The sequence below is a fragment of the Sorex fumeus genome, unplaced genomic scaffold (assembly GCF_029834395.1).
Source record: "Sorex fumeus unplaced genomic scaffold, SorFum_2.1 ptg000081l, whole genome shotgun sequence".
Taxonomy (NCBI): Eukaryota; Metazoa; Chordata; class Mammalia; order Eulipotyphla; family Soricidae; genus Sorex; species Sorex fumeus.
In genome coordinates this window covers 2,244,884-2,272,362 of record NW_026606138.1, presented here as the reverse complement: position 1 = coordinate 2,272,362, position 27,479 = coordinate 2,244,884, and the positions used below count along the sequence as shown (strand labels likewise).

General features: G+C 42.5%; 1 protein-coding gene across 1 annotated transcript in view; it reads left to right on the top strand.

The window, feature by feature from the left end:
• The window catches only part of TPH2 (tryptophan hydroxylase 2), a 119,600-nt gene that overhangs the window by 28,912 nt on the left and 63,209 nt on the right, over positions 1-27,479 (top strand). Inside the window, exons 6-7 of the mRNA XM_056130810.1 lie at positions 15,152-15,348; positions 19,030-19,165. Of these exons, the coding sequence (XP_055986785.1) occupies positions 15,152-15,348; positions 19,030-19,165 (333 nt within the window). The remainder of the gene's footprint in view (positions 1-15,151; positions 15,349-19,029; positions 19,166-27,479) is intronic.

Here is a 27,479-nt window from a genome sequence, read left to right as displayed (position 1 = left end):
CAAAAACAAAACGGAGAAAAGACATTTGAATCCCTATGTTACTTTCAGCATTATCCACTATAGCCAAAATCTGGAAACAACCCAAGTGTCCAAGAACAGATGACTGGATAAAGAAACTCTGATACATATACACAATAGAGTATTATTCTACATAGCCACAAGAAAAGACAAAATAATGCAGTTTGCTGCTACATGGAGGGACCTGGAAAGAATCATGCTGAATGAAGTTAGAGAGACAGAATGATCTCTCTCATATGCAGAGTATAAGGAAATAGAATGGGAGAATAATAAATGCCCAAAGACAATGGAAGCAAAGAACACAAGAATTGGTTGTCAGTAAGAAACATATCACCAGAGGGTCCTGGGAGATCCCATCCTTGTTCCAGATAGGAAAGATCAAGGACTTTTGTGGAGGGAAGATCAAATAAGAGGAACAGGTGGTGCTGACAGGAAGGTGTTTGTGTAAAATGCTATTGGAGACAGAACAGTAAACCACAACGCAAAAACATATATTTTTAAAAAGTGTCCCTCAAAAAGGCAGACTGGTAGGTGGGAGGTAAAAGTGGGTAGGGGTGGAAATTGGTGGAGGGAAGTGTAGTAATCGGTGTTGAAACAAGCATGCCTGAAACCCAGTCATGAATAACTTTGTAATTTCACGGTGACTAATGAAGATTAAAAAAGGTGAGTATTATATGACATAACCTGTGCCATATGCTATAATGTTATTGTTATCATTACAGTTAAATTAAATGGGATCATTCATTTATTTTCCTAGGGTCATGAACTATTGGATAACCATATTCCCTCTCCACTACAGACAGAGGTTCGGGTTCAGGTGTTAATAGAATTTAATTTCTGTTGGTCATTTTTTTCCCTTGTAAAATATTTTTTGCAATAGTTTTTCCAGTCTCTGGAGCAAAAGTCCTCTCTTTATTGAACACTCATTGACTCTAAGGCTCTATTCTGAAGATTTCTGGCTATAGTTGTGTTATAAATGAAGTACTAAAAAAGCATAGAACTAGGTGAACTAGGTGACCTTATGGCATTTGGTACCAGTGACATGGATTGAATGTTGAGGGGTATGTGTGTATGTGTGTGTGTGTGTGTGTGTGTGTGTGTGTGTAGTGAGTATTGACCCTCACACATACCTCACCCTGACTATATCCTCAACCTTGTATATATTGAGTACATACCTGGAACTTGTGCTCTTCTACTGAACCACTTCCTTGCCAGAATGTGGGCCCCTGGAGAACCCCAATCTAGTTATTTTCTTCCTAGGGACCTGAGATTACTGTTGAATTTTTATGTTTTTCTGTGTTGCGTTCTTTGCACTCAAAATACTTGTGGATGTTCAGTTTGTACATTACAATGGGTGTTAGAACAATTGCTGTCCTTGTTGATATTTAATTTCATGGTCGTTTTGACAGATGAAAATCATCCTTTTAGAATGCGAAAGGGCTTTTTGTAAGGTGAGAACATGGTGGGAAGTTTTGTCCTGGGGTGCACAGGAAAAATAAAAGCCAATAATTTCCAGGAGTTGAAATTTCACTCTCCCTGAGGCTCCCTAGGTGCAGTAGTTTATTTTCATTATGTCTCTGGTAAAGGCAGTGCCAATATTAACAATGTGAACAAAACATACTAAAGCTTTTGTTTGCTACTATCTGAAAGTTCCTTAGGGCCCGTAGACTCATTTGCAAAAATTCATGTGCGCAAAACTCATTTGCAAAAGCAAATAAAATATGTGATCACAAATGCTCTTTACCTGAGTGGCCTAGGGGACTAGTAGGAAATGTGTTTGTTCTTCATTTACTCTGTGGTATAGCTGAGCAGTTGCAGGCTGACCAATCTCCTCTCCAGAGGAGCCTTGTCCAGTTTGGGTTTGTCAAATGACTTCACTGCTTTGAAATCTGGGTCCTATCCAGCTGCTCGATACGTCACTGCTCTGATTTGTGAGTTCCCTTTTTAAAAAATGTCATTGAATCATTGTGCTCTGTGGCTTTGAAAATATTTTTCATTAATTAAGATGTCTAACCAAAGATCATTGCTGTTTTAGTTGCTTGAGTGATTCTGTCTCTTTAGGTTTATGAATACTACTTTCTTTCATGGGGAAAATTCTAGTTACAATGACCTGAAATGATTTGGGAAAATTAGAAAAAACAAGTCCTTTCATGTAAAGTAAGTAGTAGTTAGGAATAATTGATGCTACCAGAGGGTTCAGTAAAAGCTCAGAGGATTGGACACAGCCAATCTTTGATTCAATCCCCAGCATTGCATATGGTCCCCATCCACAGATAGGAGTGATCCCTAAAACAGCATCAGGAGCAACCCTTGATGCAGCTGGAGAGTGCCCCAAACAAACAAAATATCTCAAAGCTTTTAGAGTTGCTTTTTTCTTTTATTTTCTTTTGGGCCACACCCGGTGATGCACAGGGGTTACTCCTCCTGGCTCATACACTCAGGAATTACTCCTGGCGGTGCTCGGGGCACCTTATGGGATGCTGGGAATTGAACCCAGGTGGGCCGTGTGCAAGACTGTGCTATTGTTCCAGCCCCAGAGTTGCTTTTTTCTTATCAGTTAAAATATATGAGGAAAGACAAATACATATATGCTAGAATTTTTGATATGCAATTCTAGTTTTCCCCAACTTTAAAATTTATGAACTATTTTGGCTTCCTTTCTTGGTTTACTTATCCCACAAATATTGCTTATTGAACACCTATGCTATGTTTCAGCCTCCACTCTGGTGGTGAGATAAAATACAAAGAATGCTTCAGAAGACAGAACTGAGGTTACCAATAGGGAATTATAGATGGGAAGAATCCTATAGGCAGTGGTGGAGTCATATTGGCACTTTAGTGGTGGTATGGTATGGTAAACTTGAACCCCTAAAACATATGAACATTTACAGTCTTGTTAATAAGCACTACCCCAATGAATTAAAACAAAAATCTGATGTGCGCAAGGCAAGCAAAACTCCCTGTCTTCAAGGAGTATACATTCTGACAAGGGGGCATAGCTTTGCTGAGTTAGATTTTTTATTATTTTTACTTCTTGTTTAATTTCCCTTGGCCAATTATGAATGTATTTGATCTTAAAGTTATAGAGAATCTTTTTGACCTTAATTCTGAAGTGTATCAAATGAAGTTGCTTCAGATTTTCTTATAGTCTCTTAGAAATCAGAAAAAGGGCATTTGGCTTGTAGTTAAGCTTTAATGGAATTTATTTACTTATGATATCTTATTTTTCCGGCTGGAGCAGCATTTTTCCTTGTATCAGCATCATACATTATCATTTTTGCTGAACACTCTTCAGCAATATCACTATCTAAAGAACCCTGGCTGCAGGTGACATTACTTCACAGAGGTGGCACTAACCAGCTTTGTATTTGGTGACATTACGTTGACAGGGAGCAGTAAGGGTCATCAAGAACTGATTGGAATTTTTTCACTTTGGTGTGTCACCCAGTTGTGAGAAGTGCAAACAAATAATAGTAAATTTTGTGACTATCGGTGGATACTATTTTTACAAAATTATGACCAATACACATATAAAAATATTCATTGTCATTATCAGGGAATACAAATCAAAATCACAGTGAGATAACTTCTCACACCAGTGAGAATGACATATATCAAAAAGGGCGGGTGGTCATAATGTCTGGAAAATAGTATGGAGAGTTCACAAAAAGGTGAGAATAGAATCTTCACATGACAGCAATTTCATTTTGTTTTATCCACCCCCTAAAAAGAAAACAATAATTGGAAAGATTTATACACACCAAGTTTCATTACAGAGCTGAGTACAATAGCCAGGATGTGGAAACACCCTAATTGTCCAATGGCAGATGACTGGAGAAAGAAGTTGTGATATATGTGTGTGTATGTGTATGGTGGTGTGTGTGTGCGCACGAGCATGTGTGTGTTTATGTGCATATGTGTATGTATGTATATGTGCATTGATATATATATGTAGTTGGATACTATGTGCTATAAAAAAATAAAATATTTCAGATTGCTGCACCTTGGATGGAACTGGAAGGCATTACGTTAAGTGACATAAATCAGATAAGGACAAATTCTGGATAATCTTGCTATTCTGTGGCATAGAGAGAAACAAAACAAGGAAACAGATAATACTGAAAAATACTGGAAAAATCCTTGGCCTTGGAATACAAAACTCAGATTACCAGGCAGAGGGATAAGGGAAGGGGAAATAACAGAAGGACATTGATGGAAGGTCTTGGGTTCTTTTGGTGGTGGGGAGGTATGGTAACCTGTTCATCAGAGTCATAAACATAAGCAATTTTGTAAGCCTACAGTAAGAATGATAAAAATTGTAAGATTTGTATTCTATCAAAATCAAGATTCTTATAATAACGTTAGAGTCATTTCAACCTCATTCTGTGTTCTTATGTGCTTTCTTGGATAAGAAAAGAAAAGGATGCATTACAGATACATCCTTGGAAATTATGCAGAATTCAGAGTAGGCTCGTTGAGGCACATTCATGCATCTCATAAGTCAAGAAGGAACAAAGATAGAGACCTCCTGCCTTCGCATTCCCATAATCTTTTTCCAAAGGTTCTGTTCAAACCCTTGGAGGAACTGCTAATTGCTAATGAGTTGCTGAGTGGATGAGTTTTTACATTTCACCTCATCTCATTTCCCTTTTGCAAACCCCCCAGGTGGAAGTGTCAATCAAGAGAGAGGCCTAAGGTGGGGAAGAAGAAAAGAGATGAGATAGAGATGAGAGGGACCATCTATTCCAGGCAGATAAACAGCTTTTGAATAAGTGAGGCAGCTCCTGTTCTGAGGAACATGTAAATGAAATAAAATAGAAAATAGTTCATTCCTCACTCTATTAGATTCACCCATCCCCTTAACCAATTCTCTGTTTACCTTCGGCTCCTTTTGGTCCTTGCCACTGAGGATATCTGACTGTTTTCAAAGAACACAATATGCATTGTGTTTTCATCAGTCTTGCCATCTTGATGTAAATACCATCAATTGTGGCTGTCACATCTTCTTCCACTGAATAACTGAATTGCTTCCTGACACTGGAGATCCTCTAAAGATAATACAAGCAGAGAAACCATCGCACATTAGGAATCGGAGCAGCCAAGACTGCAGGAGGCAGGCGGGATATAGCCTGTAATCAAATGTTTTCTGGCTCCGCAAGTTTAAAGGAAAAGTATGAAAAATAGCTTGCTGTTGTATCTGCTAGAGGAGAAGATCAAACAAATAGTTAAAGGAAATGATGGCATTGTTGCTTATACCCTTGTTTATTCATCTGCCTGTAGAAAAGAACTCCCACCACTTCATCCTCAGTGGGGTAGATGTCCCTAGAATTCAGTGTCAAAAGTGTATTTGTTAAACAACTTGGCTCTAACAAGCTCAGGACTTACATAGCAGTACTTCCTCTGTACCTGCCCCCAATTAGGTCTTCTGTTCACATTCACTCCCTCCTCTCTGCAGGGACATCCATGTCCTTGTCCCTAGAAAGAGCAGGATTTAACCTCACAGGCTGGAAGATGCCTCCCACATCCTTCAGAATTTCCAAAGGAAGTTCTTTGGCATCTCTGAGTATATATTGCACCATGAAGTTTTTCCTATTGTTGAGCCTAAATCCCCACCGGGACCATTCTAACCCATTTCCTTGTCCTGTCTTCACTGCATCTCTTGTGTCGATAAAAACTTAGTTTGCCATTCTTTGGGAAAAGGGCAGACTTGGCCATGAATGGAAACTACTGAAAGTTGTGTCTTTTTTTTCCCTGTGAATTGGGAGTCTGTGAATAATAATTTTGGTGATTGAAATTCCTGCATTCCCAACTAATTCTTTATAAATGGAAGGGTCTCCCTAGAGATCAAATTATAATACTTACATATAATTAGTTTGTGCCAAGTCTCATCTAGTTGAGGTTTATACCAATGTAAACTGGTTTTATTTACCTACCATTGAAAGCAATGCTTTCAATGGTATTGTGTTGAATTGTACTTTCCTGCTGGGAAGCAAGTTCCTTAGCAACATCTAATTTCCTGTCATTTTCAATTATTCGAGTAGTCTCATTTGGGTATTTAAGATCTTGTTCTGCTCATCGAAAAAAAAAGATTAATCTCAAGCTTAATTCAAAGTATCCCTCACCTGCTTAGCTATTTGGAGTAGGTATGTATGCATATCTATGGACTTATGTTCACGTGAGTATGTGTCTGAGGCATGTGTGTGAGGCTGCTGTAATGCTAAGACATCTTTCCTCCACTTTTCCAAATCTTCCTCCTTTTTTCCCTTTCTGTTGTGATGATCTGGGCTCACACCTCTTGAGTTACGGTACTGGTGCAACCTTCTCAGTTTGCTGGGTCACACACTAGGTCGTGGCACCTGGCATTCCGAGTGGCAGTGCTGCTGGGATTGCACCCAGCATGGGAAGTGATGCTGTGGATGAAATTTGTTGCCTCACACCTTTGAAGCAGGGTGTACTACCAACTGAGCTACCCCCAGCCTCTTTTCTTCTTCTAGGGCCTATTTCTTCCAGAGTTGATAACTGGGAGGCCAGACAATGGTACAGTGGGATGTTTGCCTTCCATGTGTCCAACCTGGTTCAATCCCTGGCACCACATATGGTCCCTGGAGCCCCACCAAGAGTGATCCCTGAGTTCAGAGCCAGGAATAAACCCTGAGCTCAGCCAAATGTGGGCCCCCAAACAATGCACCAAACAAACAAAACCCAGGAAACAGAGTTGGTAGCAAAAGAGAGGGCAGAAGAGGCTAAAGGTCCCCCCTCCCTGCCCCACTTCCCCCTTCCCCTCATTATGTACAGATGGCAGGGGGTAGGGTGGGGAAGCCATTATCAGCATATCCACCCCTGCAGATATGGGCCCTGTCTTCCCCGGGCCTTGTCCGTGCTCTCAGCATCCACTTTTCTCCATGCTAGACACACCACAGCATGGAAGCCCCTCAATAAAACCTGCCCTTCAGGCCTGATGAGAACCTGCAGCATTCTCTTGTCTCTTGAGTACTGGATAGAACAGGATACGCTGGGCGGTCCTGTTTTCCACCCCATATTGGGCCCATGAAAACCCCTAGATCTCAGTGGGTACCTGGTGCCAGGCTTGTGTGAATCTCCAGTATCAGCATACACATGTCAAGGCTTGCTGTGCTACTCTGGGCTCCAGATCCCCTCCCAGGGACTGTCTCACTGTGGCTACTCTCTTGATGAAAGGCCTGTCACCTTGCTGCTCAGTGCGGCCTCTGCAGAAATGAGATGGCAGACACCGCTGCACCGGCGTGGCCATTCTTCTTCACTCAGGAAAGGGGAAAAAAAACCTTCCTTTTTTCTCAAATGCTGGCCTTCCTATTGTTTCAAGCCTCTCATTCTCTATTGGACCTGTGGGTGAGGCTTGAGGTGGAGTAACAGGCATGGTATGACAGGATTCTGTTTTTATAAAAATTTTTATTTTGTGGATTAAAGACCTCAACATCAGACCAGAAACCATAAGGTACATTGAAGATAAAGTTGGCAAAACCCTCCATGACATTGAAGCTAATGGTATCTTCAAAGATGCCACGCCACTGGCCGAGCAAGTGAAAACAGAGATAGATAAATGGGACTATCTTAAACTAAGAAGCTTCTGCACCTCCAAAGAAACAGTGACCAAAATACAAAGACAGTCTACAGAATGGGAAAGGATATTCACCGAATACACATCTGACAAGGGGTTGATATCCAGGATATACAAAATACTGGTTAAACTCCACAAGAAGAAAACATCCAACCCCATCCAAAAATGGGGCAATGAAATGAACAGAAACTTTCTCAAAGAAGAAATCCGAATGGCAAAAAAGCACATGAGAAAATGCTCTACATCATTAATCATCAGGGAGATGCAGATCAAAACCACAATGAGATACCATCTCACACCTCAGAGACTGGCCCACATTCAAAAGAACAAAAGCAACCGATGCTGGCGTGGATGTGGCGAGAAAGGGACACTCCTTCACTGTTGGTGGGAATGTCCACTGGTTCACTGGTTCAGCCCTTCTGGAAAACAGTATGGACGATTCTCAAAAAATTAGAAATTGAGCTCCCATTTGACCCAGCAATACCACTCCTGGGAATATATCCCAGAGAGGCAAAAATGTACAGTCGAAGTGACATCTGCACTTGTTTGTTCATTGCAGCACTCTTTACAATAGCCAGAAACTGGAAGAAACCTGAATGCCCAAGAACAGATGACTGGTTAAAGAAACTTTGGTACATCTACACAATGGAGTACTATGTAGCTCTTAGAAAAGATGAAGTCATGAAATTTACATACAAGTGGTACAATATGGAAAGTATCATGCTAAGCGAAATGAGTCAGAAAGAGAGGGATAGACATAGAAAGATTGCATTCATCTGGGGGATATAAAGTAACAAAGTATGAGATTAATACCCAAGAATAGCTGAGATCAGCACCAGGAGGATTACTCCATAACTTAGAGGCCAGCCGGGTATCCTAGAGGAAAGGGCTGTTCAGATAGAGAAGGGAGCACCAAATAAAGGATGTTTGGAGGATCCTCCCAGGAGGGGAGATGCATGTCGAAAGTAGACTATGGACTGAACATGTTTGCCACTCAATGCCTCTTTTGCAGACCACAACACCCAAAAGGAGAGAGAGAACACAGGGGATTGCCCTGCCACAGAGACAGGGGGGATGGGGGGATGGGGGTGGGAGGGATATTATCCATGGTGGTGGAAAATGGGCACTGGTGGAGGGATGGGTATCTGATCATTGTATAATTGAAACCAAAGCACAAAAAATTGTAAATCTACAACTTTAAAAAAAATAAAATAAAATAAAGGGAAAAAAAATTTTTATTTTGGGGGGTGGAGGGGTCACAGCCAGGGATGCTCAGGGGTTACTCCTGGCACTGCACTCAGGAATTACTCCTGGCGGTGCTCAGGGGACCATATGGGATGCCGGAAATTGAACCCAGGTCAGCCGTGTGCAAGGCAAATGCCCTACCCACTGTACTATTGCACCAGCCCCAATTCTCTTTTATTTTTATTGGACCCATTCTGTTGCCTTTAATCAGTCTTTCAAAGAGATGCTCCACGCCGTCTGTTAGGGGCTTTCTCTGGAAAGTGGTATATTCGGGTTCCTTTGTTTTGGGGTCAGAGCAGTGATTTGAAGAGGCTTAAATACAATGCCTATTCCATATGTTAGAATATGTTCCCGAGGGTAGAAGCAAGTAATATACAGTAATATTTCCTGGAAAACATCAGAACATCTCTCTGTTATCTTTCTCATATGTAATTGATAAAACCCTGGCATAAGGATACATAAATATAACACGTTCTGATTTTTCCAAACACCAACATTTTAATTTTTATAAATGTCCATTTCAAAATGGAAAAAAGGTCTGAGTGCCCCTCTAGTCCTGAGTCTTGCGGCACAAGCTGATTCTATTGGAGACATCCAGAACTCTCTGCAGTCTTACTGTGTAAGACACATGAGTGAATAAATATGAAGTATTTTATATGATTTGCCAATTATGATAGTACCATGCTTACATATGATAGTCAGCTAGAACCAGATTGAGTTTTTTGCAGACTCCATTGTTTAAGAAATAGCTCTATCTCTCAGAACCTCAATTTCCTCATCTAGTAGAACCTCAATTTATGCATCAATAAAATGAGAACTGCAGTTGTTTTTTTTATCTTATGGAGCTGTGAGAATTAAATGCATTATTTCACCTAAAACACATAACTTCAAAAGTCTCTGACTGATGGTTCTCAAAGATGAACTATGATATTTCTGCATTAATTATGTGAAAAAGCAGGAGATTTCTCTATTTGGAATTTTAAAAATAGAATCTTTCCCTCTATATGGAATTTTTAAAAATAGAAATAAAATGGCTCAAGCTGGCCTTTAGTTTGTGATAAAGTTGATTTTTAAGCATTTACCTTAAATAGCTAAGGGGGTTGGGGTTAGTGTAGTGTAAAATATTGACCAGGGTCACTGCATCAGCCCTTGAATCAAATGTCATGTTAGTCAGTCACCCAGGCAGGACAGTCAAGTGGAAACAGAAGAGAATATCTATGACAACCCACGGTCTCAGCATTAGGGATGTTGGCAGTTCATGATCAAGCAACACACCTGTAAAACTCCTGCTTTCTTCCTGAAACCATTTTTCCCTTCTGCTGGCTTATTCAGCTCCATTTTGCAATGCTGTGTGTTTGCAGATCAATAGTGAAGGAAAAAGTTTGACCTAACGATTCTTTCCAAATGGCCTCTCGATATTTCATTTATTGTTTCAGCCTCATCGCTTCTCTACCTTCTGAGTGTGCACACTCCTTATTAGCTTTATTGGCTTACCTGACTCAAATTGATTCTGTTGAATTTTCTGGAACCAAAGGCAGACGGTTTATATATTTATTTCCCTACATCCTTTCTATTTTTATCTTTCCACTGCAAGTTTTCACTCTAAATTCATCACAGATGCAAAGTCTTAGCAGCTTGATCTTCTTAGCAAATATTTGCCAGGTTGTAATTTTTTATTTGTTATCAACAGCCAAATTTAAACAAGGCTAATCTTGTTCTAATTTGGTTTATTTAAATCCTAGTCTTCGTACTTAGAGAAAACAAATGTCAATTTCTGGCTTTCTTCCATGTATGTTCTCTTACTTCTTATGTACTTCAGTGAATTAACACACACACACACACACACACACACACACACACACACACACGAACAAACAAAAAACTGCAGGCAATTTGGGGTAATGGAAACCACATTGGGGACTGGACTGTGAAAAAAACAAACAAATAAAACACTGTCCTCCTGTTGTTCATTGATTTGCTCAAGCGGGCCCAGTAACGTCTCCATTTTTAGATTTGTTGTTACTGTGTTTGGCATATTGAATATGTCATGGGTAGCTTGCCAGGCTTTGCTGTGCGGACGAGATACTCTCGGTAGCTTGCCGGGCTCTCTGAGAGGGGCGGAGGAATTGAACCCGGCTCAGCCGGGTGGCTGCATGCAAGGCAAACACCCTACTGCTGTGTTATCGCTTGATTTGGACTGTGAAATAGAAAGTATTTTTTTAAACATTTACATAATGTTTTACTCACATTGCAAAAGATTTTCCTTAGGAAAACACCAACAGAGGAATAAAATGGGGAGTCATCATACATCATCATATAATAGTTCAGTAAGTTTCTCTTCTGTTCTCCTTTACTGTTCTATTTTTAAGAGTCTGAAACTCTGTTTCTTCGTTTCATGGATTGCTCCCCGGATTGAAAGCTGGCTTCACATGCTGGGGGGAGGAGGCATCTCAGGTGGAGAAGGAACCACCAAGTAAAGGATGCTTGGAGGACCCGCTCAGGGGTGGGGGGGAGGGGAGATGTGTGCTGAAAGTAGACTATAGACCGAGCATGGTAGCCACTTAGTACCTATTTTGCAAACTACAACACCCAAAAGGAGAGAGGAGTGAGGAGGAATGCCCTGAATTCCTTTATTCAGAGTGATTGTCCCAGTTAAATTTTACCACAGAGGCGAGGGAGGTGGTGGGGGGGCGGGAGGGAGGGATACTGGGAACATTGGTGGTGGAGAACAGGCACTGGTGGAGGGATGGGTGTTTCAGTCATATTGTATGACTGAAACATAAGCATGAAAGTTTGTAAGTCTGTGGCTGTACCTCACAGTGATTCAATAAAAAAATAAAATAAATTGGAAAAAAAAAAGAAGCACAGGTTAGCACCAGCAGGTAGAGCTGATTGGGAAAGTATTTGAGTTCATCTACAATGTTAATAAACTGTAGGGGGCAGGGGGCAGAATTCTAGTTTGTGGCATTTATTCAGAGTGATTGTCCCAGTTTAAATTTTGTAAGGAAAGTCCTCCTCTCAGCAGAAGTCTTTGAAACATGAGAAATAGAAAGCTATTTTGCAAACTACAACACCCAAAAGGAGAGAGGAGTGAGGAGGAATGCCCTGAATTCCTTTATTCAGAGTGATTGTCCCAGTTGATAAAACATACCGAGTTCTGTACTGGTGGGTGGAAGTTAGGTGGCAGGGGGCCTGTTGGCTGGTCTTCTCTTATTATTGTTCTCCTTGCCCTTCCTCTAGCCCTGGCCTGAATGCTCCCAACTCCCTGAAGATGCTTCCCAGAATGTAGCATTTGCAGCCTGGACCATCGGCTCCTGTGGGGGCTGGGTGCTGCACTATTCCGTAGATTGCAGAAGCCGAGTTCCGTTTTGTGTGCACGTACTTGAACTTCCATATGCTCCCTGTTTATATTTGCTGACATCATCAGTAGAATTTCTGCTGAGTGACCAGCGCAGGCAGTGGGGAATGTTGTCAGTGGCTGTGGAGCATATCATGAAAACTTTCTCAAATCCCCATTTCATTTTCAGAATTGGCATCTTCATTGGAGATTCCATATTAAATGAGTTAAATGAATATTCAGATCGCTTAAGGAATAGTTAACAACAACAACAAAACACACCTTCCCCTTCCTTCTATGGCTCTAGGTTATATTGATGTCAGTGGGCCCCATGAAGTGGGGAAGAGAAAGACAGTCACTTTCTCCCCATCTGCCTCTGCCACTGGGACCCAGGGTTCGCCTCACAGAAAAGAATTTCAGGAGTAGACAAGCAGTGAAGTAAAACATATTTTATTTAGAGATTTTGAAGGGAAGGAGGAAGAGAAAGTGGGAAAGAGTGGAGAGTAATGTTCTTAAGAGAGAACCCAGGCTTCTCCAATGGCAGAGAGAGTGCATACACACATCCCAGCATTAGACAGGAAAGCATGAAAGTACACATCTCAAGAGGGGAGACGCAGGTGACATATGTGTTCAGGCACCGCATGTACTTGGACACATGGGCACAAGCAACACATAGGCTAGGGCAGCATATGCACACCCTTCCTTTGTTCAAGGTGGCCTTTATAGAGTTTCTCCAACCTTCCCCCTATGTGGGGCTTCTACCTAGGTAAAAGTCCATTGCTAAAGAGGTTACCTGAGGGGGTTGGAGTGGTGATGGCCTTCTTTGAAATTCCTTTCCTGGCCTTTTGTTTCTGCAGGAGCTTCTCTGGGTCTGTTGCTCTACATAGGTGAGGGTCTCATCAGGCCTTAGTTTCTGTTTTTGTGCGAGGTTGGCCTTTGCAACTTCAGAGCTATTACTTCCCAGGAAATTTACTGCCATCACCTGGGGAGGAGGTTTGCCCGATCTGCCTGCCAGCCTATATCAATATCAGGAGAGATGGTCCTACTTAGAAAGGTGATGTTCTAACAGCAGCCAGCAGTCATAAGCAGATACCATCGCTGCAGATGGTACTATATGCCTCTTCCAGGAAGCCCTCCCTGACAACTTCAGTCGAGGGCCACCTTTCAATATTCTAACCCAGACATCAGTATGCTATAACTGCAGCCCACCACCTGTTTTTCTAATGGAGTCTTGATTAAAATAAGGCAATGTTCATCTGTTTACCTGTTGTCTGTGGCTGCCTTCCAGATCCAAGGGAGAGCTGAGCAGTTGTGACTGAGACTGGGTAGGGCATAAGGCAAAAATCTTTTTGTTTCTGTGCTTTTACAGAAAAACTGTCCTAACCTTCCTAAGTGGAGAGCACTTCATGGTGTGCACCACAGAGCATGATGTGTAAGAAATAATTATATTTTATAGTTTGCAAAATTTCTCACCTTAAATTAGATGTCTTTTAGTCCCCCCCCCACCACCCGCCCCGTCTCCCGCCGGCAGTTTATTCACAATACAAATGATCTCAAAATGACTTGGAGTTTGGGTGAGATTCCACCACTGGAGACAAAGAGAGTGCCAGGCAATTTCAGTTTCAAGGGACAGCATTCATTCACCACTGTCCTGGAATACTGTTAGTTCATTCGACGTTGTTTTGTTAGAATGTAGATGAGACAAAACCAGCACCAGTCACATGGAATGAACTGATGTTATTCAAGGATGTGCTTTCCTATAACATCCTTTTGTTCCAAGTAGAAGTTTCTAGGAACCTATTGAGGATGTTCAGGTAACCTTCTGCATCACTGTTGTCTGTGATTGCAGAAAAGGCTTGTAGAATGCAGCAGCGTACTTAAACTCAACCACAATTCTTATTAGTTAATGATTTCAGTTAAAGGACATGCTTTTTTTTTTTCTCATCAAGTTTCCATAAGGAAGCATGAAGATGGAAACTAAATCATTTATCTGAATGTTCAAACACAAACACACACAATTAGGAAGTATGCATCCTTTTATTATTATTATTATTATTATTATTTTGTAAATTTTCATGTTTTGAATGGGGGGAATGTCCAGAAAGGCTCTGGGATCCTGGCAGTGCTTAGGGATTATATGTGGTGCTGGGAATGGAACCAGTTTGGCCACAGGCAATGCAAGCGCCTTATCTGCTTTTTATTTCCCTGGCCCTGAATGGGATCTTTTTAGGCACTCAGACCTCTTTATAAAGGTTGGCTCTTGCTTTCCATTTTGCTGGTTTTGTGGCTTAGATATATAGATCTAGCACAGCTCTACACAGCTAACCCTTGCCTCCTGCCCCTGTTACCTTCTGTCCATCTCTTCTTCCTTCCCTTCCCTGTCCCTTTCAGTTCTAGAATCTAGGGACCAGGGTAATCTAGGCACCCACCCCCCACGCCCCTTGGATACCTTTTATTCCCTGTTCCATTATTCTGCATCATCCCAATTAAGTAATAGGAGAACCAAACAATAACAGCCAAACTTTTTTTTTCTTTTTGGGTCACAGTCAGTGATGCTGAGCAGTTACTCCTGGCTCTGTGCTCAGGAATTACTCCTGGCGGTGCTTAGGGTACCATATGGGATGCTGGAGATTGAACTCCAGTCCACCGCATGCAAGCCAAATGCTCTACCGGCTATACTATTGCTCCGGCCCTAACAGCCAAACTTTAAATGTGCTTGTCAAGGAGGCAGGCTGCAGGGTTGGAGGGAACCTGGGGACAGTAGAGGAGAGAAGCTGACACTGGTGATGGGATAGAGCACTGCATGCCTGAAACTCAAGAATGAATAACTTTGTAAATAACAGTTCCTTAATAATAAAAAAAAATTCAAAGTTGACTCCTGATAGTTATCCTGATAGATAAGAAGAAAACTCCTAAGCCCTTGGGCCTTTCCGTTTGTCTTCTCTTGTGTCTAGTGGTCAGCCCATTCCCCGGGTGGAGTACACTGAGGAAGAAACAAAAACTTGGGGTATTGTGTTCCGGGAGCTCTCAAAGCTCTACCCCACTCATGCTTGCCGGGAGTATTTGAAAAACTTCCCTTTGCTGTCGAAATACTGCGGCTACCGGGAGGATAACGTGCCTCAACTCGAAGACGTTTCCTTGTTCCTGAAAGGTGAGGCTTCACAGGGACAAGCATTCTCATTTGCAAACTCAAGTTCGTTGCCTTGGAAGGATCCATGTTGCAGTCAAGGGCTATTTTTACCCCAAAAGAAAAGTCCTTTGGATTAAAAAGAGGACAATTAGGAGTGCAGGGAGTGTGAAGCAGAGCTGGGTTTCTGGGCAGGGAGCTGCCTCAGCCATTTGTCTACCTCCAGGGCCTGGCAGGTCTCTCTGTGGTAGGCTGTGAAGGAGCTTCGCCACTTCAGTTGCCACTTCAGATCTAACCCCTACTCTGTCCGGCTCCAAGGAATGAAAGGGAAGGAATTCCGAAGTGGCTCTTTGTTTTGTTAAACATTTTGTGCTGGATGAAGAAATATCCTGGATAAAATGTTCAACTTGAGTAAGTGAGTTTCCTCTGGGGGAAAAGTAGTAAATTAATCAAATCAATATTTTAAAGCGTAAATTGCTTGCGAGGGACTGTACTCATTGCTGATGTTAGAGCTGCCAACAAGACAAAGCAAGGGGTGCTTCAAGTTTCTGCTCTGCCTAAGGCACACCTGCCCCCTTTCTGATTTCGAGCTAGGTCAGTGATGTCTCCAGAGGAGAGCTAGGAACAGCCACAGAGCACAGAGCAGGTACACTGAAAACCACACCTAGCATGATGGGAATGGTCTTAATTGTGAACATCATCCCTAGGATTTTTTTTTTAAATTTTCATACTTTATTATTTATGTTGGCCACCCAAGTGGTGTTCTGGGACCTGCAGGGCCACATATGACAGTACTTGGGAAATCTTGTGGTGCTAGGATAGAACTGGGACTGGCCATATGCGAGGCATGCTCCTATAAGCCCTGTACTATTTCTCTCACTCATCCTCAGTAGAAAGAATATAGTGAACCACTGGGTTGGAGCAATAGCACAGCGGGTATGGTGTTTGCCTTGCATGTGGCCGACCGGTCCGACCCGGGTTCGATTCCTCCACCCCTCTCGGAGAACCTGGCAAGCTACCAAGAGTATCTCGCCCACATGGCAAAGCCTGGCAAGCTATCTGTGACATATTCTATATGCCAAACACAGTAAACAACAAGTATCACAAAGGAGACATTACTGAGCCCACTCGAGCAAATCGATGAACAACGGGAGGACAGTGACAGTGACAGTGACTGATCCATTTCACTTACTTGGCACCTAATTACATTCTACAGGCTTCTTTGTTGTTTAAATAGTTCATATCCTCTTAGATATTTAAGTATCTTAAATGGATCTTAGATATTTACCTTGGGTTTGATAATCGCTCATGTACAGAGATTGCATTTTTGCTGCATTATTTCTCAAACCCTAATAATTAGAACACTAATTAGAATACATAACTTTTTTCTTTTTGCTACATCTGTCCTCCAATTTAGCATTTTCATGAGCGACTGTATGATTTTTGTTTTGAGACTATGTGATTCTGCATCAATTCTAGATTGCAGAATGTCTGGGCTTTAGTTTCCACTCTGTCCATTCTTACTGATGTGAAATGAGACTAGCTATCAAGACCTTTCTGTACCTCAATTTCCTCTCTGAAAATGTAGATTATTTAATTTACATCAAAGTGGTTGACAGGGGAAAACAATTGTTTTTCCTGTAGTCCTCAGGATATTGCTTGTATGCATTCAACAATTCTGAATCTTAACTGTGATGATTTTTGTCATTGTTCTTCACAGCCCTTGATGACTGTATGCCTGGAGTTTTATATCAATCATTGGTACTTAGTAAGAATGGTTTAAATGTTTTTACTTCTTTTAATAGTTAGATTTAGATTAGACCTTATTTAGGAGGGTTGGAGGATAGATCAGTGTAGACATGTCTACCTTGCAAGCCTGAGGTTGAGAGTTCAATCCTCAGGACCATCTCACAAATGCTGGGTGTAATCTTGGTGACTTACTCTTTGGGTTTCCTGGAAGCACAGTCGTGTTTGATCTCTGGCACACTGCAAGCAGAGTATCCAAGCACCGTAAGCAAGTGTGTGACCCCCCCAGGCATTGCAACAGGGACAAGAAGGAAGGTGAGGGAAACTAACAAAAAAATTTATTAAATGTTTGAAACAATGGTATACATAAATTCAGAGTTCTTAATCTGATGGTTACATGTTGGTTGATTTACATCTGACTGTACTGAGGGCTAATCCCTGGCTCTCTGTGCTTAGGGTTGATTTCTAGTGGTGCTCAGAAGACCAAATGTAGTGCTGGGAATGAAACTGAGTTTGACTGTGTGCATGGTGAACACCTTATCCCTGTACTAGATCTCTGGTCCTGTTTTTGAAAATTCATATAAAAACAAAATGCATAGTTATTAAAAAATGTTTATGTGCTAACACTTATGTCCCATACATGGGCTATATTGACCAGATTGTCATAAAACATAAAAATAAGAAAAAAAACAACCTTTTTATCTTTTGATATTCAGAATCCAACATATTAAAATGAAAACTTTTGAAATGGGCACAAATACAGTTAAAATTGTGGGTCCAGGGAGGTTTGAGAACAGGGGTCAAGTTCATGTAGATACCCATAATCCCAGGATGAACTATTTTTTATAAGAATAAATTATTTTTGTCATTAAAAATCAGCTCTAAACATTCTCAAGTGCTTACCTAATGAGTTAAAGTTTTCAGAATGGGAAACTCTACAGTGCTGGTATCACTGTCACTGTCACTGTCATCGATTTGCTCAAGCGGGCCCAGTAACGTCTCCATTTTTTTAAGACTCGTTGTTACTGTGTTTGGCATATCGAATACGTCACAGGGAGCTTGCCAGGCTTTGTCGTGCTGGCGAGATACCATCAGTAGCTTGCCGGGCTCTCTGAGAGGGGCGGAGGAATCAAACCCAGCTCAGCTAGGCTGGCTGTGTGCAAGGCAAACATCCTACTCCTGTGCTGGTATCATGGATGAGAATATCCCATCTGTTGTGAATGTTCTGATTCTTCACAAGAGAAAAACTTCAGGTAGCCCTTACATTATGAACACAGTTGGCCAGCAGCCTAGCCTACTTCAGCTAACAGTACAAGCTGATTTCATAGATTTTTCAGTATCTACTTATTTTGTTTTCTCTTATCAGAAACCAACAGAGCATCTGGAACTTGAATGTATCTTTTCAAGTTGCAGTCAACTGATACAATTGTTATTAAAATATCACAGAGAACAATGTAGAATTACAAAATGAAGGAATTAACTGATAGTAGGAAGCTTAGTGTGAACTGATTCTAAGATGCTGATGAAAGGAGCAAGTTATCTGTGCAACTGATCACATACACACAGAGTTGATCCTTACCCATGTATGTTATTTGTCTATTAGGAAAAGACACCCAGTCATAAGTGGTAAGCATCAATTCTATTGAAATCTCCTCCTGTGTATTTGAGCTTTCATAATCCAGTCTAGCTTCTGAACTTTGATTCTTAAATATTTTTTTCACCATTATTTCCATTTGAATGAAAGCCTTGTTTCCCTGGAAACCATCATTCATAAGTGTATTTTAGTAATCAAAAGCCACAAACGTGTTAATTGTTAACAGTATATGCCATTCAATTGTTAAGACTACTGAGAGTGAGATGGCTTTGTTTCTAGAACACCCTGATAAATAATAGGAAGGCTTGTTTGGACCCTCAAATTATTTTGCATTAAGTAGTTTGGCTCTTTTGTTGCCTCTTTAGAAAGATCTGGGTTCACAGTGAGACCTGTGGCTGGTTATCTGAGCCCAAGAGACTTCCTGGCAGGACTGGCCTACAGAGTGTTCCACTGTACTCAATATATCCGCCATGGCTCGGACCCTCTCTACACGCCAGAACCGTGAGTATCTGCATTGTAAGTCAAGGCTAGACAGAGATCATCATACTCGGAGCTGATCAATGTTCACTTTACCTGAAAGTGATATAGACCCTCTTTTACCTCCAAAGCAATTTTTTTCTTTCTAGCTACTAAGAGCCACATTAGTCACCTGAAGAATGAAGCATTCCTTTGAAATATCAGCTCTTCAGCTGGGTAGATGGTGTCTGCTCATGTCGCTTGTATGACTCTTTAACTTCAATCCCATACCAGCCCTCTGCTTTGGTCAGGCTGTAAACAGCATTGCTGCTTAAAGCATGTGTGATTTTGTTAAAGCCACAATTCATATAGACTGTTTGGAAAATGTTGCTTTCAGGGTATCATGGCTCAGTCTGAAATACTAATAACAAGGATAACTAGGATCATTTCTACATATCCGTGCTGCTTTCATCAGTTTATTTAATCCCCACAACTGCCTTATTGTATAGGTTGTTCCATTCTCCCCATTTTTACTAAAGAGGAACCAGAAACAGGGAGGCGAGGCCTGAACAGACACGCAGCCAGACACGCCTATCTATCCCTCAGGAGTCTGCACCCACACCAAGGAGCTTCCTGTTCACTCACCACTGCCCTCTCCTTTAGCCTTTTTTTTTTTTTTTTAATTTACTATCTTCAAACTCAGAACTCTGGACCTTGCTCTTCTGCCGGTTTGGTTTCCTGAACTCTCTTCCCATTCCTCTACCATCTCAAATCTATATTGGATGGTGATTTTTTCTTTGACTCTGTCTACTTTGGGAGAAGCTGCCTTTGGGGCTTTTATTTCTTCTCTGATGCAAATAGGTGAGCTAGGGGTGTGGAGGGAGGCAAAATGGTGATGTCATGCTTGCTACTTATCAGCGGTGGGGGTCTGAAGGGAAGCCATGAACCCCCACATACTCATAAATTTGGCCTCCTGACACAGGGGCGTGTGCAGACTCCCAGAGAGAAATGCTCTGGTCCCTTTCCTGCACATTGTGAAATTCTCATCACCACCTCGGTGGCACATATGCCTCCTCTAGAAAACACTCTCCTTCTAGCCTATGTATAAACATTCCTTTCTCAGAAGTCCTTTATTACCCACTTGTTACATGTAATTAAGCTTGTTAGCTTTTAACATTTTAACCACGTGATAGGCATCTTTCCTGAAATCATAAACAACTTCAGAATGGTGTCCTGATTAGATTTTTGGGGTGGGAGTGTTGGGTCCTAACTTACTGTGCTCAGGGTTTACTCCTGGCTCTGCGCTCAGGGATCACTCCTGTCCAGAGGACCATATGGGATCCCAGGCATCAAACCTGGGTTGGCTCAGTGCAAGACAAATGCCCTTCCCACTGTACTATTGCTCTGGTTTCCTTAGACTTCTTTAGATATTTAAGAAAATGAACAATCACTAGGACACTTGCTTGGTTTGTCAGAGCAATACAAGGTTCTTCCCTGGAATAAGGGAGACAGTGGTCAGCATAGAACACACACATACACACACAGAGAGAGATAACAAGTGCTATGATGTGCTAATAATGAGTATGATGTACAAACTTGGATGTACTTTGCCTTTGTGAAGAGAAAGCAAGGTGAAGAGATGAAGAGCAATGGTTGCTACCTTTTGGTGGGGGAATACGGCAGCCTTTGGGGAGGGACACTGAGCCGACACCTGAATGCATAGATCTCTGGGAAAAATATTTGCAGAAGAGAGAGAAGAAAGAAAAGAGCTTGAGATTGAAAACTGTGTATGTTCTCACTTGGGACTCCACTCAAATAAGTGCCTAACCTAATCTTATCTTAATTTCCTTAATTTATTACTTGAGATTTGTGACGTATCAAGAGATAAATATTTGTATTTTTAAAACTGCAATTTCTAGCACAGTTTCTGAAACCTTTTTTATTTCCCATCTGGTGAGAGAGTTAGACTTGTCCTTGGCTTCTTTACTAGGTGATTTGTTTGGGTATCCCTTTAAGTCATCCAAGACTAGATCCTGATTGCCCTAGGAAGCAACTGACTGGAGGAACCTGCAGTCCCACCTTGCTGGGGTTGGGACTCTGAGCAGACACTGCCTCTCAAATCTGCCACCTCCTGTGGCAGGAGTGCTCGTGATTGCAGCCTACACTGGATTCCATTTCCACTTGATATGCCAGATTTGGTTATCTATTCTAACCCCAGTCTGGTCCCCTCTTTCCTCTAAGGCCTTTGCCAACAGGCCCTGAGTTAACTCCAGTGAACCAGGAACCATGAAACTATGGACTGATGCAACCATAAGCCTTGCTCAACATAAGGGCAAAGTACTACAGGAACATCAACCTCTGCCTGGAGAGTTCTCACAGAGAAGCTTGTGATAGAGTTTTGATCTTGGAGCGAGAGGATTTTACAAGAGCATTCCAGGAATTCTGAGTTACCTGTCAAAGGTTCAGGGGAGGGTGAGAAGGCAGCAAAGCACAGCTGAAGCATAAGAGATAGAGCAGACGGAGGCGGTAAGAAACAGCTGTGGTCTAATGACATCAGGCGTTTCCCCTCTCTATGCAACAAGGAACCAGCAGAAGTTACACAGGAGAATATTGTACTCAGATTTGGGTCTTACCAAAAAAAGACATTGAATCAATTGCCCATTCCAAAGATTTAATTCATTAAACCTGTATAACAAGCCTTGATAAAGTTTCCAGAAGACTAAAGTTCCTGGAAGCATGTGGGTTGGTGAATGTCTGAACTTTTGAGAGCGGCACCTTCAGAGAAAGTGCAGGCACTCTGAGATGTCTCCCCACATTTCATTCAATGTTCTCTCCCTCTGGATAATCATCTGGATGCTCTAGCATACTTGTAAGTGACTCTAGCAGATGAATTGTTCTCCAGAAGGACTCTGGGGTACCTCATATTTATAGTCAGTGAGTTAGAAGCACAGCTAAGTACTTGGCCTTGCAACTGGTATCTGCAACCCAGGGTGGGGCTGCTGGACCCCATGATAACTGGTCAGCGAGAAGCACCGATGGTCGCAAGAACTCGTGGCTGGCTTTTGAGTTGGGGTGTTGGTGCGGGTGGCCTTGTAGGACTGAATTATTAAAACTGTGGGACTTAATAGTTCCTTGGGTAATAGTCTCAGAATTAAATTACATTATAAGACACATCTAGGCTGTCATAAAATTGTTCCCTGTTGGTAAGAAAGCCGCCCCACCCCCAACCCCCAGTACTGGAAATGAGTCCCAGAACCTAAAAAAGTACTAACTATTCTTCAGACCAACCAGGGCTACTACTTTGCTTATGATGCTGTTTTACTTGAATAATCTTGTGATTAATGGACTGCCATGATCTTCACTGGGGAGCAGAGAGCTTTTGGAGGTTCAAGCAATTAAGTAGCTAATGGTGGTAGAAAGGTCCCCCGAGTGGAGTCTCCGGAGCCCCCTCTTTTTCTTAGGCAGGCTGGAGGCTTGCTGACCAGGTGAGTCCCTACTGGGTCCCTACATGGTTTTTAAATTCCTTTCAGCTTCCTTGAAATTGTTTTCAGGGTAAACAAAGGTTACTTATAGGACTCAAGACATTTGGCAAAGAAATGCTTAGAGTGGAGTGAGTGCAGAGGAACATTGTCAGAGTTAGAAAGGCAATCTCTAAATCTAGCCCAGAGGGTTTACAAATGGCTCTGTTTACAAATAGCAGCGCTTTGTTAGTTCCCTCTGAATAACTGACCCTCCTGAGCCCCGTGTTAGCCTGCCAATAGGTATGCAGAGAGAGAGGACAAAGAAATGAGATTTTAGCCACTGAGGTCTGAAATATTTTGAGATTATGTGTTACACTTTTACCAAAGCACTTTCAGCCAATTCATCCAGCAAACATTTATGTGCAAAGCTAGCAGGGAGTTTCAGTGGATTTAAAGATAAATAAAATATAGTACTTTTTTTCCCTCTGGCAGGGGAGCTACAAACATAAATAATTACGAAGGAGTATGGTTAGAGCTATAATGAAGAAGTGTATTAAAGGCAAGAGGAGCTTGTATGTATGTGTGTGGAGGTGGGGTGGGGTGGGGTGGGAGGGGGGGAGTATTTCCCAAAAGCTTTTCAGAGAAGTTTACACATTGAGTGAGGGGCCTAGAAAGGTAAGTGGAAATTTCCCTTTTTTTGGACAAGACAGGGGCAGGGAAGCACAGGAAAACTTTGATATAAAAACAGTGAGCGAGATGTTGTGGAGGCATGCAAGGAGTAAAAATATGCAAGATTTGCTACACCCAGTGGCCAGAGGACAGGCGATGTGTCAGGGATGAAATGTTTCTTCAGGCAACAAAGTAAAATGGAAAGCTAGGAGATTTGGGTTCTTTTCAGTAGGTCATCTTGTGTTATCCCAGGTTCTTAAGCACAGATAATCTTGTGTGAGAAGGATAATGGACTGGAACGGGGTGGTGCAGAGGATGAGCTAGTGACCATCTACGCATACTGCTGAGGTGCGGGTGAAGGAACACACCTGATCAGGTGTTGAGCCAGAAAAGATAGGACCGGAAGGCACTGATGTGAAAAGCATGATTTCAATGGAATTAACACTATTTGGTGACTATAATAAGGGTGAGACTGGGGGAGAAGTACCAAATAATTTTAGAGAGGAAGCATAGTGAATAGTTATTTCTTTTTCTTTTTTTTTTCTTTTGCTTTTTTGGGTCACACCCGGTAGTGCACAGGGGTAACTCCTGGCTCATGCACTAGGAATTACTCCTGGAGGTCCTCGGGGGACCACATGGGATGCTGGGAATCGAACCCGGGTCGGCCGTGTGTAAGCAAATGCCTTACCCCCTGTGCTATCACTCCAGCCCCGTGAATAGTTATTTCTAATAATTATTAAGAATATAGAGGAACATTTGGCTTTGAGGGAAGAGAGAATGAAAAAGAATTTGGACTTGCACACCTTGGTTTTGAGTTACCCATGGGTGGGACTCTCTGAGGAAGAAGCACCTGGTTGGATGTAAAAACTAGGAGTTCAGAGGCAGATTTGAAGCTTCCGTGGTCAATTTGCTTGTTTTCTTATTCCATGTTCCTAGGAACACTCAGGATAGAGGAAGCCAAGTCAGAGAATGGAGACTTGGAATTTGCAAACTTGGGGTTGTTTTAAAGGCTCTTTCTGGATGAGTTTTATATCATTCTCATCTTGCACAGTATTTTAGCGCTATTATTTTATAAATTGTAAAACATGTGCATGACTCAGATTTCAGAGTTTATAATCTGTCACATTGTCAAAGGAACTTTTCTGATCTTTCCTCATCACTCCAGAGGTGACCACTACTACCAATATCCATTACTTTCTTCTAGAAATACATTTATGCAGACCACATTCTCTGTAAAGATCTCTTTAATCCTGATGTATTGCTAAATCCTAAATCCCTTCTCAACCACATAGTTTGAATCTATGGGGTACTATATTGGTACTGCTGTTTCCTGCCCGGGCTCCTTCACAGGCATTGTTTTTGTAATGAAATCCCATATCCTCAATTGAAAGCCAACGAGAGGGCAGATTCTCCAATTTGTGAAGTTCAACTTGGCTCCTGTGTTTGGTACTTGTACTCTACTTCCAAATAACAGCCTTCAATTGCTGAACTGTTGTAGTGGAAGCAACGCTAATGAGACCGAGGTGAGCCCTGAAGATGCAGGTAGGAATGAGAGTGAGAGCAGCAAAGAGACATTATCAGAAAAAAAACACCTTTTTATCTTTCTTTTCAGTCCAGCTACAAAGTATTTTGATATCATAGCTTACAACACACATGGGATTTTAGTATTATTTATTTTTTTTGTGGGTCTACTCCCAGCTGTGCTTGAGATGTACTCTTGGTTCTGTGCTCAGAGATCATTTCTGGCATGGCTTAGGGGACCATATCAGGTGACAGGGATTGAACCCAGATTGGCTGTATGCAAGGCAAGTGCCTCACCTGCTGTACTGCCTCTCTAGCCCTCACATAGGGGATTTAAAAAAATTATATATATATATATATAATATATATATTTACTGTATCACTGTCATCCCATTGTTGTTTGTCGATTACTCGAGCGGGCGACAGTAACGTCTCTATTCCTCCCAGCCCTGAGATTTTAGCAGCCTCTTCTTACTCGCCTTTTCCCAATGATTGGAGGCTCTTTCAGGGTCAGGGGAATGAGACCTGTTGTCATTACTGGTTTTGGCATATCGAATACGCCACGGGGAACTTGCCAGTCTCTGCCCGTGCAGGCGGGATATTCTCGGTAGCTTGCCGGGCTCTCCGAGAGGCATATATTTATATATTTCTCTCTATGATCTGTTGCCTACTGTTTGAATCCTATCAAATATGGTGCGGTAACCATGGAAAATGGGTAGGAAGTGTCTTATGGGCCGGAAAGCAGCCTGGAGAGTGGTGGTGGCTGGGCAGTGGAGGTCAGCTGCCTGGGCTAGGTCCCTTGGGACGGGGAGGGCTCTCACCCACCCCACTCTGGGGCGCCTCGAGTGAAAATAGCCTGGTTCGGAGTCCAGTGGCATGGTCATGGGGCCTCATTTTATACTCCCATCTGGGAGGAGCAGCTGATGAGGAGATTATCTGGTGCCGGCAGGGTGTGGCCAATGGGTGTGATCCCTGAGTCACCAGAGACTGGGAGAAGCAGGCAGAGGATCTCTGTTCCCGGGTCCCATTGAGTTCAGAGTCCAAGGTCACAAAGTTCTGCATTATCTGGGTTCTGTGGGACTTTATTCATGTGTGAGGTTAGGTCCAAGCATCCAGAAAGTGGCCTGGAGCATGGTGGTGGCTGGGCAGTGGAGCTTGGCTGCTGGGGCTGGGTTCATTGGGCGGGGAGGGCTCTCACCTGCCACACTCTGGAGCAACCCAGTGAAAACAGCCTGAGTCACTGTGAGATACATAGTTACAAAGCTGTTCATGATCAGGTTTCAGTCATACAATGATCCAACATCCATCCCTCCACCAGCGTCCATTTCCCACCACCAGTGACCTCAGTTTCCCTCCCACCACTTCTCCCCTCCCCCCACAACCACCCTCTATGGTTCTGTGGCAGGCATTGTCCTTTTCTCCCTGCCTCTCTCTCTCCCATCCCCTCCCTCTTCCTTCCTCTCCTCTCCCTCGAAGGGGATTTTAAATGTGCCTGCATTTTATGTTGTAAAGACTCTGGGTTCTCTAATCGGGCCAGATAATGAGATGTGAGTGTCTGAAGTGGTGACAGTCTAGGTTGAAACTCCCTAGGGAGTGTTTTCTGGTATGGACACAGTGGAGACTTGGTGAGTGCGGGAGAATTTGCTTTACTCTACCTTGATTGAAAGGTCACTGATTTGCTAAAAGTGGAAGATGGTCCTGCTTTCTTGTTTCCAGGCAGAATCAGAGGCACTGATTCTGCTCTTCATTGTTGCTTTCTTGCTTGCTTTGATCAGCTGTGATTCTAGGGCACATTGTCACTAATTGGGTATTGAGGTTTGCAGGTGATTTCCTTTAAGAAATCATTTGGGTCCAAATTCAAGGTGATTCCAGGAATAGCATCCCTCTTCGTCAGTGGAATGAGGAGAGTTGGCCAAGTCCCTGGGTGTGGGATTGTCACCCAGCACAGGGAGTGGCACCATGAAAACTTGAGAAGCCCCGCCATCTGCTCCTCTGGGAAGTCTGCTGTGGGCTGCTTTGACTCGTACTCTCTGACCACCTCAGCTGCTTTTAGCACAGGGTTTCTCAGCCTCTACTGCTTTTTAGGATCAGTTGCCTCCTTGTGGAGGGGTGTCCTGTGCTTTGTTGGATGTGAAGCAGCACCCCTGGGCTCTGCCCAAGTGGAAACGCCTCTGCAGAAGTGAACATCAAAGATGTTTCCAGCCATTGCCAAATATTCTTTGTGGTGAGGGTGGGGGGACTTTACCCACTAGGAGAACCTGTGTTCAGATGAAGAAATGTAATATATCATGCAAACATTACTGGCTCTGTCTGCTCGTTATCATGCTCATTCCTCTTTGAAGCAAGCTTTTCTTTTTCTTTTTGGGTCACACCCGGAGATGCTCAGGGGTTACTCCTGGCTCTGCACTCAGGAATCACTCCTGGTGGTGCTTGGGGCACCATATGGGATGCTGGGAATAGAACCTGGGTTGGCTGCATGCAAAGCAACCACCCTACCCACTGTACTATCGCTCCAGCCTCAGCAATTTTTTTTTTCCTTTTGGTAAGACCCAAATCTGAGTACAATATTTTCCTGTGTAACTTCTGCTGGTTCCTTGTTGCATAGAGAGGGGAAACGCCTGAGGTCATTAGACCACAGCTGCTTCTTACTGTCTCCTTTTGCTCTATCTCTTATGTGTCAGCTGTGATTTGCTGCCTTCTTACCCTCC